Genomic DNA, 18,849 nt, shown 5'->3' on the forward strand with positions numbered 1-18,849 from the left:
GTGCCCTCAACCCATAAACAATAACAACCATAGTGCCCCCCACCCATAAACAATAACAACCACAGTGCCCTCCACCCATAAACAATAACAGCCACAGTGCCTCCCACCCATAAACAATAACAACCACAGTGCCTCCCACCCATAAACCATAACCACCAGAGTGCCCCAACCTATAAACAATTACAACCACAGTGCCTGCCACCTATAAACAATAACACCCACAGTGCCCCAACCCAAAAAGAATAACAACCACAGTGCCCCAACCCATAAACGATAACCAAAGTGCACTCCACCCATAAACAATAACAACCACAGTACCCCAACCCATAAACAATAAAAACCACAGTGCCTCCCACCCATAAACAATAACAACCACAGTGCCCCCACCCATAAACAATAACAACCAAAGTGCCCTCCACCCATAAACAATAACAACCACAGTGCCCCACACCCATAAACAATAACAACTACACCACCCCTAACAGTGCCCCACACCCCTAAACATTAACAACCACAGTGCCCCAACCCATAAACAATAACAACCACAGTGCCCTCCACCCATAAACAATAACAACCACAGTGCCCGCACCCACATACAATAACAACCACAGTGCCCTCCACCCATAAACAATAACAACCACAGTGCCCTCCACCCATAAACAATAACAACCACAGTGCCCTCCACCCATAAACAATAACAACCACAGTGCCTCCCACCCATAAACAATAACAACCACAGTGCTCCAACCCATAAACAATAACAGCCAGTGCCCCAACCCAAAAACAATTACAGCCACAGTGCCCCAACCCATAAACAATAACAACCACAGTGCCCCAACCCATAAACAATAACAACCACAGTGCCCCAACCCATAAACAATAACAACCACAGTGCCCTCCACCCATAAACAATAACAACCACAGTGCCCCAACCCATAAACAATAACAACCACAGTGCCCCAACCCATAAACAATAACAACCACAGTGCCCCAACCCATAAACAATAACAACCACAGTGCCCAACCCATAAACAATAACAACCACAGTGCCCCAACCCATAAATAATAACCACAGGGCCCCAACCCATAAACAATAACAACCACAGTGCCCCAACCCATAAACAATAACAACCACAGTGCCCAACCTATAAACAATAACAACCACAGTGCCCCAACCCATAAACAACAACCACAGTGCCCCAACCCATAAATAACCACAGTGCCCAACCCATAAACAATAACAACCACAGTGCCCTCCACCCATAAACAATTACAACCACAGTGCCCCAACCCATAAACAATAACAACCACAGTGCCCAACCCATAAACAATAACAACCACAGTGCCCTAACCCAAAAGCAATTACAGCCACAGTGCTCCAACCCTTAAACAATAACAGCCACAGTGCCCCAACCCATAAACAATAACAGCCACATTGCCCCAACCCATAAACAACAACCACAGTGCCCCAACCCAAAAACAATTACAGCCACAGTGCCCTCCACCCATAAACAATAACAACAACAGTGCCCCAACCCATAAACAATAACAACCACAGTGCCCCAACCCAAAAACAATAACAACCACAGTGCCCCAACCCAAAAACAATTACAGCCACAGTGCCCTCCACCCATAAACAATAACAACCACAGTGCCCAACCCACAAACAATAACATCCACAGTGCCCCAACCCATAAACAATAACAACCACAGTGCCCAACCCATAAACAATAACAACCACAGTGCCAACCCATAAACAATTACAGCCACAGTGCCCCAATCTATAAACAATAACAACCACAGTGCCAAACCCACAAACAACCACAGTGCCCCAACCCAAAATCAATTACAGCGACAGTGCCCCAACCCAAAAACAATTACAGCCACAGTGCCCCACACCATAAACAATAACAACCACAGTACCAAACCCACAAACAATAACAACCACAGTGCCCCAAACCAAAAACAATTACAACCACAGTGCCCCAACCCAAAAACAATTACAGCCACAGTGCCCTCCACCCATAAACAATAACAACCACAGTGCCTAACCCACAAACAATAACATCCACACTGCCCCAACCCATAAACAATAACAACCACAGTGCCAAACCCACAAACAACAGCCACAGTGCCCCAACCCAAAAACAATTACAGCCACAGTGCCCCAACCCATAAACAATAACAACCACAGTGCCCCAACCCATAAACAATAACAACCACAGTGCCCCAACCCATAAACAATAACAACCACAGTGCCCTCCACCCATAAACAATAACAACCACAGTGCCCCAACCCATAAACAATAACAACCACAGTGCCCCAACCCATAAACAATAACAACCACAGTGCCCCAACCCATAAACAATAACAACCACAGTGCCCAACCAATAAACAATAACAACCACAGTGACCTACCCATAAACAATAACAACCACAGTGCCCCAACCCATAAACAATAACCACAGTGCCCCAACCCATGAACAATAACAACCACAGTGCCCCAACCCATAAACAATAACAACCACAGTACCCCAACCCATAAACAATAACAACCACAGTGCCCAACCTATAAACAATAACAACCACAGTGCCCCAACCCATAAACAACAACCACAGTGCCCCAACCCATAAATAACCACAGTGCCCAACCCATAAACAATAACAACCACAGTGCCCTCCACCCATAAACAATTACAACCACAGTGCCCCAACCCATAAACAATAACAACCACAGTGCCCAACCCATAAACAATTACAGTCAAAGTGCCCCAACCCATAAACAATAACAACCACAGTGCCCTAACCCAAAAGCAATTACAGCCACAGTGCTCCAACCCTTAAACAATAACAGCCACAGTGCCCCATCCCATAAACAATAACAACCACAGTGCCCCAACCCATAAACAATAACAACCACAGTGCCCCAAACCCAAAAACAATTACAGCCACAGTGCCCTCCACCCATAAACAATAACAACCACAGTGCCCCAACCCATAAACAATAACAACCACAGTGCCCCAACCCAAAAACAATAACAACCACAGTGCCCCAACCCAAAAACAATTACAGCCACAGTGCCCTCCACCCATAAACAATAACAACCACAGTGCCCAACCCACAAACAATAACATCCACAGTGCCCCAACCCATAAACAATAACAACCACAGTGCCCAACCCATAAACAATAACAACCACAGTGCCAACCCATAAACAATTACAGCCACAGTGCCCCAATCTATAAACAATAACAACCACAGTGCCAAACCCACAAACAACAACCACAGTGCCCCAACCCAAAATCAATTACAGCGACAGTGCCCCAACCCAAAAACAATTACAGCCACAGTGCCCCACACCATAAACAATAACAACCACAGTACCAAACCCACAAACAATAACAACCACAGTGCCCCAACCCAAAAACAATTACAACCACAGTGCCCCAACCCAAAAACAATTACAGCCACAGCGCCCCAACCCATAAACAATAACAACCACAGTGCCCCAACCCATAAACGATAACAACCAAAGTGCACTCCACCCATAAACAATAACAACCACAGTACCCCAACCCATAAACAATAACAACCACAGTGCCTCCCACCCATAAACAATAACAACCACAGTGCCCCCACCCATAAACAATAACAACCAAAGTGCCCTCCACCCATAAACAATAACAACCACAGTGCCCCACACCCATAAACAACAACAACACCACCCCTAACAGTGCCCCACACCCCTAAACATTAACAACCACAGTGCCCCAACCCATAAACAATAACAACCACAGTGCCCTCCACCCATAAACAATAACAACCACAGTGCCCCAACCCATGAACAATAACAATTACAGTGCCCTCCACCCATAAACAATAACCACCACAGTGCCCCAACCCATTAACAATAGTAGCCACAGTGCCCTTCACCCATAAACAATAACAACCACAGTGCCCTCCACCCATAAACAATAACAACCACAGTGCCCGCACCCACATACAATAACAACCACAGTGCTCTCCACCCATAAACAATAACCACCGCAGTTCCCCAACCCAAAAAGAAAAGCAACCACAGTGCCCTCCACCCATAATTACAACCACACTGCCCTCCACCCATAAACAATAACAACCACAGTGCCCGCCACCCATAAACAATAACAACCACAGTGCCCGCCACCCATAAACAATAACAACCACAGTGCCCGCCACCCATAAACAATAACAACCACAGTGCCCTCCACCCATAAACAATAACAACCACAGTGCCCTCCACCCATAAACAATAACAACCACAGTGCCCTCCACCCATAAACAACAACCACAGTGCCCCCACCCATAAACAATAACAACCACAGTGCCCCCACCCATAAACAATAACAGCCACAGTGCTCTCCACCTATAAACAATAATAACCACAGTGCCCTCCACCCATAAACAATAACAACCACAGTGCCCTCCACCCATAAACAATAACAGCCACAGTGCCCTCCACCCATAAACAATAACAACCACAGTGCCCTCCACCCATAAACAATAACAACCACAGTGCCCTCCACCCATAAACAATAACAACCACAGTGCCCTCCACCCATAAACAATAACAGCCACAGTGCCTCCCACCCATAAACAATAACAACCACAGTGCCTCCCACCCATAAACAATAACCACCAGAGTGCCCCAACCTATAAACAATTACAACCACAGTGCCTGCCACCTATAAACAATAACACCCACAGTGCCCCAACCCAAAAAGAATAACAACCACAGTGCCCCAACCCATAAACGATAACAACCAAAGTGCACTCCACCCATAAACAATAACAACCACAGTACCCCAACCCATAAACAATAACAACCACAGTGCCTCCCACCCATAAACAATAACAACCACAGTGCCCCCACCCATAAACAATAACAACCAAAGTGCCCTCCACCCATAAACAATAACAACCAGTGCCCCACACCCATAAACAATAACAACTACACCACCCCTAACAGTGCCCCACACCCCTAAACATTAACAACCACAGTGCCCCAACCCATAAACAATAACAACCACAGTGCCCTCCACCCATAAACAATAACAACCACAGTGCCCCAACCCATGAACAATAACAATTACAGTGCCCTCCACCCATAAACAATAACCACCACAGTGCCCCAACCCATTAACAATAGTAGCCACAGTGCCCTTCACCCATAAACAATAACAACCACAGTGCCCTCCACCCATAAACAATAACAACCACAGTGCCCGCACCCACATACAATAACAACCACAGTGCTCTCCACCCATAAACAATAACCACCGCAGTTCCCCAACCCAAAAAGAAAAGCAACCACAGTGCCCTCCACCCATAAACAATTACAACCACACTGCCCTCCACCCATAAACAATAACAACCACAGTGCCCGCCACCCATAAACAATAACAACCACAGTGCCCTCCACCCATAAACAATAACAACCACAGTGCTCTCCACCTATAAACAATAATAACCACAGTGCCCTCCACCCATAAACAATAACAACCACAGTGCCCTCCACCCATAAACAATAACAACCACAGTGCCCTCCACCCATAAACAATAACAACCATAGTGCCCTCCACCCATAAACAATAACAACCACAGTGCCCTCCACCCATAAACAATAACAGCCACAGTGCCTCCCACCCATAAACAATAACAACCACAGTGCCTCCCACCCATAAACAATAACCACCAGAGTGCCCCAACCTATAAACAATTACAACCACAGTGCCTGCCACCTATAAACAATAACACCCACAGTGCCCCAACCCAAAAAGAATAACAACCACAGTGCCCCAACCCATAAACGATAACAACCAAAGTGCACTCCACCCATAAACAATAACAACCACAGTACCCCAACCCATAAACAATAACAACCACAGTGCCTCCCACCCATAAACAATAACAACCACAGTGCCCCCACCCATAAACAACAACAACCAAAGTGCCCTCCACTCATAAACAATAACAACCACAGTGCGCTCCACGCATAAACAACAACAACCACAGTGCCATCAACCCATAAACAATAACAGCCACAGTGCCCTCCACCCATAAACAACAACAACCAGAGTGTCCTCCACCCATAAACAATTACAACCACAGTGCCTTCCACCCATAAACAATTACAACCACAGTGCCCCAACCCATAAACAATAACAACCACAGTGCCGTCCACGCATAAACAATAACAACCACAGTGCCCTCCACCCATAAACAATAACAACCACAGTGCCCTCCACCCATAAACAATAACAGCCACAGTGCCCTCCACCCATAAACAATAACAACCACAGTGCCCCAACCCATAAACGATAACAACCACAGTGCCACAACCCATAAACAATAACAACCACAGTGCCCTCCACCCATAAACAATAACAACCACAGTGCCCTCCACCCATAAACAATAACAACCACAGTGCCCTCCACCCATAAACAATAACAACCACAGTGCCCTCCACCCATAAACAATAACAGCCACAGTGCCCTCCACCCATAAACAATAACAACCACAGTGCCCCAACCCATAAACGATAACAACCAAAGTGCCCCACACCCATAAGTAACAACCACAGTGCCCTCCACCCATAAAGAATAACAACCACAGTGCTCTCCACCTATAAACAACAACCACAGTGCCTCCCACCCATAAACAATAACAGCCACAGTGCCTCCCACCCATAAACAATAACAACCACAGTGCCTCCCACCCATAAACAATAACAACCACAGTGCCTCCCACCCATAAACAATAACAACCACAGTGCCTCCCACCCATAAACAATAACCACCACAGTGCCCCAACCCATAAACAATTACAACCACAGTGCCCCAACCCAAAAAGAACAACAACCACAGTGCCTCCCACCTATAAACAATAACAACCACAGTGCCCTCCACGCATAAACAACAACAACCACAGTGCCATCAACCCATAAATAACAACCACAGTGCCCTCCATGCATAAACAACAACAATCACAGTGCCGTCAACCCATAAACAACAGCCACAGTGCCTCCCACCCATAAACAATAATAACCACAGTGCCGTCAACCCATAAACAGCCACAGTGCCCTCCACCCATAAACAACAACAACCACAGTGCCCCAACCCATAAACAATAACAACCACAGTGCCCCAACCCAAAAAGAATAACCACAGTGCCCCAACCCATAAACAATAACAACCACAGTGCCCTACACCCATAAACAATAACAACCACAGTGCCCCAACCCAAAAAGAATAACCACAATGCCCCAACCCATAATCAATAACAACCACAGTGCCCTCAACCCATAAACAATAACAACCACAGTGCCTCCCACCCATAAACAATAACCACAGTGCCCCAACCCATAAACAATAACAACCACAGTGCCCCAACCCAAAAAGAATAACCACAGTGCCCCAACCCATAAACAATAACAACCACATTGCCTCCCACCCATAAACAATAACCACAGTGCCCCAACCCATAAACAATAACAACCACAGTGCCCCAACCCAAAAAGAATAACCACAGTGCCCCAACCCATAAACAATAACAACCACAGTGCCCTCAACCCATAAACAATAACAACCACAGTGCCCTACACCCATAAACAATAACAACCACAGTGCCCCAACCCATATACAATAACAACCACAGTGCCCTCCACCCATAAACAATAACAACCACAGTGCCCCAACCCATATACAATAACAACCACAGTGCCCCAACCCATATACAATAACAACCACAGTGCCCTCCACCCATAAACAATAACAACCACAGTGCCCCAACCCATATACAATAACAACCACAGTGCCCTCCACCCATAAACAATAACAACCACAGTGCCCCAACCCATATACAATAACAACCACAGTGCCCTCCACCCATAAACACTGTGAACCGCAGTACCCCAACCCATAAACAATAACAACCCAATTCATCTACTTGAGCTGGAAACTGACCCCAGCCAAGAAAAATTATAGCGTAGTGGAGAAGGAGAGCTTGTCGATTAAGTGGGCTTTGGAGTCTCTACGCTACTTTTGACTCAGGCGTTCGTTTTGTTTGGTAACGGACCATTCACCCCTCGTCTGGATGAATAATGCAAAGAAGAGCAATGCACGGGTCACCAGATGGTTCCTGTCTCTACAAAATTTTAGTTTTTCGGTGGAACATCGGGCAGGAAAGTCGCAGGGAAATGCGGATGCCCTGTCACGGGCCCCCTGTAAGGTGACAAGTGTTCAACCCCACAAGTTTGAACAGAGGGGAGGATATGTGAGGCAGTGAGTGGGGTCATATGCGAGGGAAGGTATGCATCCCCCAGGATGCACATAGAAATGTATTGAGGCCGGTTGAAGTGCAGAGAAAAGTAAGTTTGGTCTTGGACAAGCTATTTGCCCAAGGAAGATTTAAGATAACCTGGTATGGGATTTTATTTTTGGAGTGAACTACATGATGGTAGTGGCGCGGTTTGCTCCCTCCAGCCGGGTCTTACACATGGCCCATGGTCATAGATTCCATTTAAAAACCCTGCAGCAAAGGGTTGGGTGTGTCAGTGTTGGTTTGCAAACTGTAAAGCAGGTGACTCTGCAACATCCGGCTTATGTGTGCAATCAACACAGAGCCAAGGGTAGGGAATGCCTGGCGCCCCCTCAGCATGACACGGTGGTGCAGTCGCCCATGGCAACCGGTCTCGGATACGGACTGTTTTGATGCCCCGGATGCGATCCAGAGGATACCGTTTGCTTTTCATTTGTGAGTTTTTGGACATTAAAGACATTTTGCTTTGAACTAAACTGGGTCATTACCTCATTACCGCACTGTATGAACACCGTCGCACTACAACACACGTATGCACACTCCCTACATACGGGTGCACACACATATGCACATTCCCTACATACAGGTGCACACACATATACACAGCTCATTACCTGTTTGATGATTGGTTGTAGCCGCGCCATGCTGATGACCGTCACCCACACAGACATGAGGGAACCGAGGAAATCACAGAACTGCAGCACGTCATACTCCATTATACAGAAGACAACGATGCCCGGCTGGTCACAAGCGTGATAGAACTGCAAGAGAGGAAGAGGATGATGGCGGTGACCATACTGCTCAGGGGACACTGGAGATGTGACCATTGTCTAATACCCACTGTGGAAAAGAACATGGTGAAAATGTAGACGGAGGCTTCCAGGAGGTAACGACCACGCAGGGCGATGAGAACGGGTGGGAGGAACATCAGGTTACTGAGGCAGAGAAGCAGTGTGGACAGAAGCTGGAAGCCATAAGTGAAGGCTTGAGAGTTATCTGTGCAGCCCCAGCCACTCCAACCTGCGATACACAATGAGGGAGTCACTGCCTGCACCCCCAACCTGGCTCCCAGACCGCCCGTGTCCACAGGCCCCCAGACTGCCCGCTTGCTCCTCTGAGACCAGCCCATAGACTGACTGCGCCTGTGGTTCCCCCAGACTCACAGACCGCCTGCGGTCCCCCGAATCCACAGACCACTCACAGTCTTCACAGACCGCTCATGGTCCCCCAGACCCACATGCCGCCCGCAATCCCCACAGGTCACCCGAGGACCAAAAGACCGCCCATGGTCCTACAGACCACCTGCGGTCCCCTGGACCCACAGGTCACCTGTGTTCTCAGGCCCACAGACCGCCTGCTGTCCCCACAGACCGCCCGCAGTCCCTCGGACCCACAGACCACCCGCAGTCTTCACAGACCGCCCACGGTCCCCCGGACCCACTGACCGCGGTCCCCCAGACCACCTGCTGTCCCCTGGACTCACAGACCGCCTGCGTTCCCTGGCCCACAGACCGCCTGCATTCCCTAGCCCACAGACCACCTGCATTTCCCGGGCCACAGACCGCCCGAATCCCCCGGCCCCCAGACTGCCCGCGTCCCACAGATGCCTGCATCCAGCAACCCCACACACTAGTCTTGACATCATTACTTCTCTGTGACATCACAACCTCCTGGTTTAACCAACTTTTACCTGCTCGACACTCGCAGGCAGCGAACAGGTAGTTGTTGGTGCGCAGCAGTTTGCACTGTCCGTACGGGCCACATTCACTGATACACGGAGACAGGAAGGTGCGAAGGCTGAGTTCAGCACTGATGTTACCGCACTGTCGCCACCTACCAAAACAGAAAAAGTCCACCATGAGAGTCAGCATCCCACAGGGGAGCAGTCCATGATGAGCGTGTCCGGAGTCCTCACCCATGCTCGGAGCTGCAGAGGGAGTGCAGGCTCAGGTACCAGGTGCCGGTCTGGGGGTACGGGATTCGCAAGCGGCTGATGCCATTTGTTGTGTTTACCGATAAGGAAAAGCCAGACAGTGAAGCTAAAGAGAAAAGCATCACATGGACATGAGAGAAGCTCCAAGCATGAGCAGGACCACAGGAGAAGGGCAAGGATCCGAGACAAAGGCGAGATCCAGCAGGGACCCGAGGAGCAGAGCGAGGACTCAAGGATAAAGGTGAGATCCAGCAGGAACTCGAGGAGCAGGACAGGGACCAGAGGACAAAGAGTGAGATCCAGCAGGGACCCAAGGAGATGGGCGGGAACCAGCGAAGCTCAGAGAAGGAGGGTGAAAGCCAGCTGAGCACAGAGGAGGAGGACTGAATCAGGGACCATAGGGAGAGGACAGGAACCAGTGGGGACCAGAGGAAGAGGAAGGGAACCAGCGGGGAAGAGAGAATTAGGAGGAAGGGAACCAGTGGGGATGAAAAGAGGAGGAAGGGAACCAGCAGGGACCAGAGGAGGAGATAAAGGGAACCAGAGGAGGAGTAAGGGAACCAGCAGGGGAGCAGAAGAGGAGGAGGAAGTGAACCAGAGGAGGAAAAGGAAGGGAACCAGTGGGGATGAGAGAAAGAGGAGGAAGGGAACCAGAGGAGGAAAGGAACCATCGGGGACCAGAGGAGGAAAGGAACCAGCGGGGACAAGAGAGGGAGGAGGAAGGAAAACAGAGGAGGAGGAGGAAGGGAACCAGAAGAGGAGGAGGAAGGGAACCAGTGGGGACCAGTGGAGGATGAGAGTCAGCATGGAACTGAGGTGAAAGATGGGAACTAGTGGGGACCCGAGGAGGAGGGTCAGAATCCCAGGAAGTGTAGGAACCAGCAGGGACCCGATTAGAGGACGGGAACCAGCAGGAACCTCAAGTAAACGACTCCAGGAGGAGGGCAGGAACCAGCAGGAAACCTTTGAGGAAGGAAGGAACAAGTACGGAACCCAAGAGGAGAATGGGAAGTGGGGGGAACCAGAAAGGGAGGGGGGAAACAGCAGGAAACCAAGGAGGAGGGCAGAAATCAGCAGAGACCCAAGGAGGAGAGCAGAAACCAGAGGAGGCCCAAGAGGAAAGGCGGGAACAAGCGGACACCCAAGGAGGAGGGCAGGAACCAGCGGGGACCTGAAGAATATGGTGGGAACGAGCAGAGATCTGAGGAGGAGGGCAAGTAACAGCGTGGACCGGGGAGGAGGGGAAGAACTAGCAGGGACCCGAGGAGGAGGCCAGGAAGCAGAAGAGGGCAGGAAACTTATGTGAAAGGTGGGATGCCGATGAGGAAAGTAGGAACCCAAAAACAAGGGCGGGTATCAGAGAGAACAGAGGAGGCAAGAACCAGAGAAGGGCAGAAACCACTGGGGACCTGATAAGGTGGATAGCAACCAGCTGAGAGCACTGGAAGAGGTCTAAACCAGAAGAGGAGGCAGGTACTAGCGGAGATCCGAGGAGGGCGAGAACCAAAAGGCAACACGAAGAGGGGGCTGGAACCCGAGTTGAAGGGCGAGAACCAGTGGAACCCCCAGGAGCAGTGCGGATACCACCAGAGACCCCAAGAGGAGGGCAGGAACTAGAGAATGAGGGCGGGAACCAGTGGAGACCCCAGGAGGGGGGCAGGAACCAGCAGTAATCCTAGGGACAGCAGGAATCAGCAGTACAAACTTATTTTCATTCTTCCTGTGGTCTTGATACTAGATAGACGGTTGCAGGCTGTCTAGCCATTGTGTTGACTGACCTGATTGGCAGTTGATAGACAAGTAATCTCCAGAAATCAGTGGGACTCCATGGTTCAGACACCCAAAAATGGTCATATTCTCACCTTGAGCCGATGTCTACAAGACAAGAGAGTTGGAATCCACCAAACACAACAATCTCAAACAACCAGAGAAGAACCCCATAATCTCAGCAATCCTGGCTCAGTGTTGCTGCTATCCCAAGTCACAGTAGGGCCTATTCATTTCCTCGCCCCGTCCATTCTCGTTTCTCTCACATTCCTTCCATCGTCCCTCCCCTATAACGTTCATTGCTTTTTCCCATTACTTGTCCCTCCCACATAACTACACCTACCCCCTTCTCTCCACCATTTCTTTTCTTATCCCTTCCTTATTCCTTACACAAAACCCTATTCATCTCCTAATTCTTTCCGTGCCCCTCCTGCATTTTGTTCGCTTCCTTTTTTTAATCTTGCCCTTCTCCCATTCTCATCCCATCTTGCCCCATTCCATACCCCTACCTCTTCCCCATCCCTTACTCACGACATTGAGACGCAGCTCCATATTCAGCACCCCACCACTGTCCAGTACTGGCAGCAGATTAATACTAAACACTGCTGGCCGATCGGGTGGAACGGCCACATTAGGCCCAAAAAAGATGTAGAAGTGAACGGAGAAAGTGTCCAGCTCATTCCTCAAGGTGGGGCGCACTGGCCAGCAGGAGCGCAGGGGGACGGGGTCAGCCCATGACATGTTCACTGCCGAGAGAGAGAAGCCAGGGGCAGGAAGGCCATCTAGTGAGGAAAGCCCACCCGCAGCACCAAAAGACTGCGGCATGTTCAGAGAAGAGCCGGAGGAACGAAACAGCCCAGGCCGAGAGCAGTCTAGAAAGAGACAACATGAATGTGAGACAGCCCGACCCAACCCACATCGCACAGAATACCGTACCCACCTTGTAACTGTGCAGTCAGCTGGAAGTAAACGGCAGCAGCAGAGAGGGCCGCCCGCTCCACCAGCACGTAATACCAGTGCTGCCACAAGGGCAAAGCCACCAGCAGCTGACATGGCATGAGGGCAGAGCACTCCTGGCTGGAGGAGTTATGTAAAGGGGGAGCCTTGGCGCGGAGTTTCAGGAGAAGGGGGCAGCTCTCAACAGATCGCTGACCAATGTGACAACTGAGAAGCTGGACCCGCAGCCCAGATGTAAACTGAGGAACGAAGACCCTGGAAAATAAGCCACGTATAATTACCCCACCATATACATGCCACATGTGCGTGTGTGTGTATATATATATATATATATATATATATATATATATATATATATATAAAATAAAGAGAAGGAAGGGAGGAAGAGGAGGAAGAGGAGAGAGGGAGGAAGAGGAGGGAGGAAGAGGAGAGAAGGAGGGAGAGGGAGGGGGAGGAAGAGGAGAGAAGGAGGGAGGACAGAAAGGGAAAGGAGGAAGAGTAGAGTGGGGAAGAGAGGAGAGAGAGGGTGAGGGAGGGAGAGAGGGTGTGGAGTTGAGTAGAAGAGTGAGGAGGAGAGAGGGGAGGAAACAGAGGGAGGGAGGAGAGAGATTGAGGGAGGGAGGAGAGGGAGAGAAAAGAGTGAGATTAGAGAAGGAGAGAGGGAGAGGAGGGAGTGTTAGGGCACACGGGATGCGCGTGTTCTCATCTTAATAGTCTGCTGCCAAATTGAATGTGAGGTTTATGGCCAGAGAAATCAGAGTACAAATGCAAGAAATCGTGTCTCAAATTATTTCTGATTTATTGCCTGGCGAATACAGCTCTTTTATAAGAAAAATCAGGCGGTCTTAGTACATTAGCAATTATAATAGTATACACCTAGATGCATACAGGTACGCGCTGGACAATAGCAGATAGAAAGGAAAGGCTGATGATGATAATGGATATCTTATAAATAGAGTATATACTAAAATGCCTGCCTGAGGAAGGAGAAAGCCGTCTCCGAAACACGTAGAGATTGATCCTCACTGCACCCCGTACTCGCGCTCACTTTCACTTTCACTCTCGGGTTGGGGGAAGCGGTCACGTGCTCTGTGACGTCAGGAAGGTCCTGCATACTATCCGGACTCACCGCTCCTACTACACGCGGCGTCTGGACCCATAGGATTCCGCTCCCTCCCGGAGGTTAGTTTCAAGGCGGCTGCTACCGGCCGGAGCAGCCACCTGCTTGGACTTTTCCCGATTCATCCGGACTCCTCTCAGAAACATGGCAGCACCTATACAGCTTTTCAGCGCTCTAAGGACTTAATACTGGAGGTAGGCAAATGCGTATGCACTCCTTTCCCTCCTAGTTACTGCAACTTAGCCAGGTGATCTCCGTGCATACAGCCCTCTCCTTCCTAGCTATTGGAATCTAGCTAGGCGATCTCTGTGACAAGTGACATTTATTTAATTATCATACTAGGCTATCTTTTGGCATTTTAGTATATACTCTGTTTATAAGATATCCATTATCATCATCAGCCTTTCCTTTCTATCTGCTATTGTCCAGCGCGTACCTGTATGCATCTAGGTGTATACTATTATAATTGCTACATACTTTTTACAAACCATTTGTGGAGGTTTGTTGGTGTCGCAGCAGGGACTTTAGCACATTGATACTTAGCGCCACCAAATATAGGTCTTTAAAAGGTCTTAGTACATTACATCATGGGTTTTTCCAACTTAAAAATTAGCACAAGTCACTATTGATCTCACATGTTCTATGTTATTATCTTTATTACTATAGGACCATTATTCTAATTATTATTGCTTTTAGTCTGTCTCTGTACAGTTATCTGTTGTGAATTCTGCTTTTGGGCTCCCTCCGGTGGTTGTAGGTGGTAATGCAGTTGCCCCTGAGTTGCAGTCCTGGTCAGGTGTATCTGCTGATTGCAGTTCCGACTGGGGTATTTAGGCGTGCAGGATTCATTAGTCCTTGCCAGTTGTCAATTGTTGTTGGGAGGTGTTGGACCTCTGCTTGGTTCCTCCTGCCTTTCTGCCAAATCAGCAAAGATAAGTGTCTGTTTTTTTTTTCCTGTGGCACACATGCTATGTGCTTCACAATTCAGTGCTATTCTTTGTGTTTTCTTGTCCAGCTTAGATTGTGTCAGTATTTTCTCAGTCTTGTTGGATTCTCTGGAGTGGCAGATATACATTCCATGTCTTTAGTTAGATTGTGGAACTTTTTGTATTATCTGCTGTGGATATTTTTGGAAGGGTTTTAATACTGACCGCCTAGTATTCTGTCCTATCCTTTCCTATTTAGCTAGAGTGGCCTCTTTTGCTAAATCCTGTTTTCTACCTGCGTGTGTCTATTCTTCTCCTACTCACAGTCATTATTCGTGGGGGGCTGCCTATCCTTTGGGGGTCTGCTCTGAGGCAAGGTAGCATTCCTATTTCCATCTATAGGGGTATTTAGTCCTCCGGCTGTGTCGAGGTGTCTAGGGTATGTTAGGCACACCCCACGGCTACTTCTAGTTGCGGTGTTAGTTCAGGATTTGCAGTCAGTACAGGTTCCACCGACTCCAGAGAAAGTTTCATGCGGCTCCAAGGCCACCAGATCATAACAGTACAACTGGCCCATAATGAGTTAAATGCATCTCAGAAGAAGGGAAGAAAGGTGTTGAGCCATTTTTTCTTCTGTATTCTGTTTTGTCTTTTCTTCCCTCTTTATTTATGGGTGGCTGAGGAGTCTTGTGCCAGCATGGATGTTCAGGAATTAGCTTCTCGTGTAGACCAGCTTGCTGCTAGGGTACAGGGTATTTCTGATTATATTGTTCAGACTCCTGCTTTAGAGCCGAAGATTCCTACTCCTGATTTGTTATTTGGTGATAGGTCCAAATTTTGGGGTTTTAAAAACAATTGTAAACTGTTTTTTGCTCTGAGACCGCGATCCTCCGGTGATTCCATTCAGCAGGTTAAAATTGTCATCTCCCTGCTGTGTGGCGATCCACAGGATTGGGCATTTTCCCTGGAATCTGGGAATCCGGCCTTGTTTAATGTAGATTCCTTTTTTCAGGCTTTAGGATTATTATATGATGAACCAAATTCTGTGGATCAAGCGGAGAAAACCTTGTTGGCCCTGTCTCAGGGTCAAGAGGCGGCAGAATTGTATTGTCAGAAATTTAGAAAATGGTCTGTGTTGACTAAATGGAATGATGATGCTTTGGTGGCAATTTTCAGAAAGGGTCTTTCTGAATCCGTTAAAGATGTTATGGTGGGGTTTCCCACGCCTTCCGGTCTGAGTGATTCTATGTCTCTGGCCATTAAGATTGATCGGCGCTTGCGGGATCGTCAAACTGTCATTGTGGCGACGCTTCTCATGTCATTTCAGTCTGCCCTAAGCGGACAAAAAGTATCGTTAGTTCATTTACTATCAGTACTGTACAACCTAAATTTCTGTTATCGGTGTCCTTGATCTGCTCATTGTCATCATTTTCTGTCATGGCGTTTGTGGATTCAGGCGCCGCCTTGAACTTAATGGATTTTGAGTTTGCCAGGCGTTGTGGTTTTCCCTTGCAGCCTTTGCAGAACCCTATTCCTTTAAGGGGGATTGATGCTACACCTTTGGCTAAAAAAAAGCCCCAGTTTTGGACACAGGTGACCATGTGTATGGCGCCAACCCATCAGGAAGATTGTCGATTTCTGGTGTTACATAATTTGCATGATGTTATCGTGCTGGGTTTCCCGTGGTTGCAGGTACATAATCCTGTGTTGGATTGGAAATCTATGTCTGTGACTAGTTGGGGTTGTCAGGGGGTTCATAATGATGTTCCTTTGATGTCAATCTCCTCTTCTTCCTCTTCTGAAATTCCAGAGTTTTTGTCTGATTTTCAGGATGTATTCGATGAGCCCAAGTCCAGTTCCCTTCCACCGCACAGGGACTGTGATTGTGCGATTGACTTGATTCCAGGCAGTAAGTTTCCTAAGGGCCGACTTTTCAACCTGTCTGTGCCTGAACATACCGCCATGCGGAGTTATGTTAAGGAGTCTTTGGAGAAAGGGCATATTCGGCCATCTTCTTCACCGTTGGGAGCAGGTTTTTTTTTTGTTGCTAACAAGGATGGCTCCTTGAGACCTTGTATTGATTATCGCCTCTTGAATAAGATCACGGTCAAGTTTCAATACCCTTTACCTTTGCTTTCCGATTTGTTTGCTAGGATTAAGGGGGCTAGTTGGTTTACGAAGATTGACCTTCGGGGGGCATATAATCTTGTTCGTATTAAGCAGGGTGATGAATGGAAAACTGCGTTTAATACGCCCGAAGGCCATTTTGAATACCCTGTGATGCCATTCGGGCAAACTAACGCTCCATCTGTTTTTCAATCCTTCATGCATGATATCTTCCGGACTTATATTGATAAATTCTTGATTGTATATTTGGACGATATTTTGATTTTTTCCGATGCTTGGAAGTCTCATGTGGAACAGGTCAGGATGGTATTTCAGATCCTTCTTGACAATGCCTTGTTTGTGAAGGGGTCTAAGTGTCTCTTTGGGGTGCAGAAGGTTTCTTTTTTGGGCTTTATTTTTTCTCCCTCATCTATGGAGATGGATCCGGTTAAGGTTCAGGCCATTCATGATTGGATTCAACCCACATCTGTGAAGAGCCTTCAGAAATGTTTGGGTTTTGCAAATTTTTATCACCGTTTCATTGCTAACTTCTCCAGCGTGGTTAAACCCTTGACTGATTTGACGAAAAAAGGCGCTGATGTGGCGAATTGGTCCTCTGTGGCTGTCTCTGCCTTTTATGAGCTTAAACGCCGATTTACTTCTGCTCCGGTGTTGCGCCAACCAGATGTTTCTCTTCCGTTTCAGGTTGAGATTGATGCTTCTGAGATTGGGGCAGGGGCCGTTTTGTCTCAGAGGGATTCTGTTGGTTCTTTGATGAAACCGTGTGCCGCCTTCTCCCGCAAATTTTCGCCTGCTGAATGCAATTATGATGTCAGCAATCGGGAGTTGTTGGCTATGAAGTGGGCGTTTGAGGAGTGGCGACATTGGCTTGAGGGAGCTAAGCACCGTATTGTGGTCCTGACCGATCATAAGAATTTGATTTACCTCGACTCTGCCAAACGGCTGAGTCCTAGACAGGCTCGATGGTCCTTGTTTTTTTCCCGTTTTGATTTTGTGGTTTCGTATCTTCCGGGTTCTAAGAATATTAAGGCTGATGCCCTTTCTAGGAGTTTTTTGCCTGATTCTCCTGAGGTCCTTGAACCGGCCGGCATTCTGAAAGAAGGGGTGGTCCTTTCTGCCATTTCCCCTGATTTACGGCGGGTTCTTAAGGAATTTCAGGCTGATAGACCTGACCGCTGTCCTGTGGGGAAATTGTTTGTTCCTGACAGATGGACTAGTAAAGTGATTTCTGAGGTTCACTGTTCTGTGTTGGCTGGTCATCCCGGTATTTTTGGTACCAGAGATTTGGTTGGTAGGTCCTTTTGGTGGCCTTCTTTGTCACGTGATGTGCATTCTTTTGTGCAGTCCTGTGGGACGTGTGCGCGGGCCAAGCCTTGTTGTTCCCGTGCTAGTGGGTTACTTTTGCAATTGCCGGTCCCTGAGAGGCCCTGGACACATATTTCTATGGATTTTATTTCTGATCTTCCGGTTTCCCAGAGGATGTCGGTTATCTGGGTTGTTTGTGACTGGTTTTCTAAGATGGTTCATTTGGTGCCTTTGCCTAAATTGCCTTCCTCTTCAGAGTTGGTTCCGTTGTTTTTTCAGCATGTGGTTCGTTTGCATGGTATTCCGGAGAATATTGTGTCCGACAGAGGTTCCCAGTTTGTTTCTAGGTTTTGGCG

General features: G+C 48.1%; 1 protein-coding gene across 2 annotated transcripts in view; it reads right to left on the reverse strand.

Moving 5' to 3' along the window:
* The window catches only part of TMEM8B (transmembrane protein 8B), a 241,517-nt gene that overhangs the window by 30,530 nt on the left and 192,138 nt on the right, over positions 1-18,849 (reverse strand). Inside the window, exons 5-11 of one of the 2 annotated variants that reach the window (XM_077281255.1) lie at positions 12,999-13,270; positions 12,590-12,930; positions 12,070-12,166; positions 10,274-10,397; positions 10,049-10,191; positions 9,200-9,378; positions 8,973-9,119 (exon numbers count right to left, since the gene is read on the reverse strand). In XM_077281255.1, coding sequence (XP_077137370.1) covers positions 8,973-9,119; positions 9,200-9,378; positions 10,049-10,191; positions 10,274-10,397; positions 12,070-12,166; positions 12,590-12,930; positions 12,999-13,270 — 1,303 coding nt within the window. The remainder of the gene's footprint in view (positions 1-8,972; positions 9,120-9,199; positions 9,379-10,048; positions 10,192-10,273; positions 10,398-12,069; positions 12,167-12,589; positions 12,931-12,998; positions 13,271-18,849) is intronic. The other variant, XM_077281256.1, reaches the window with a different exon arrangement.

The sequence above is a fragment of the Ranitomeya variabilis genome, chromosome 1 (assembly GCF_051348905.1).
Source record: "Ranitomeya variabilis isolate aRanVar5 chromosome 1, aRanVar5.hap1, whole genome shotgun sequence".
Classification (NCBI taxonomy): Eukaryota; Metazoa; Chordata; class Amphibia; order Anura; family Dendrobatidae; genus Ranitomeya; species Ranitomeya variabilis.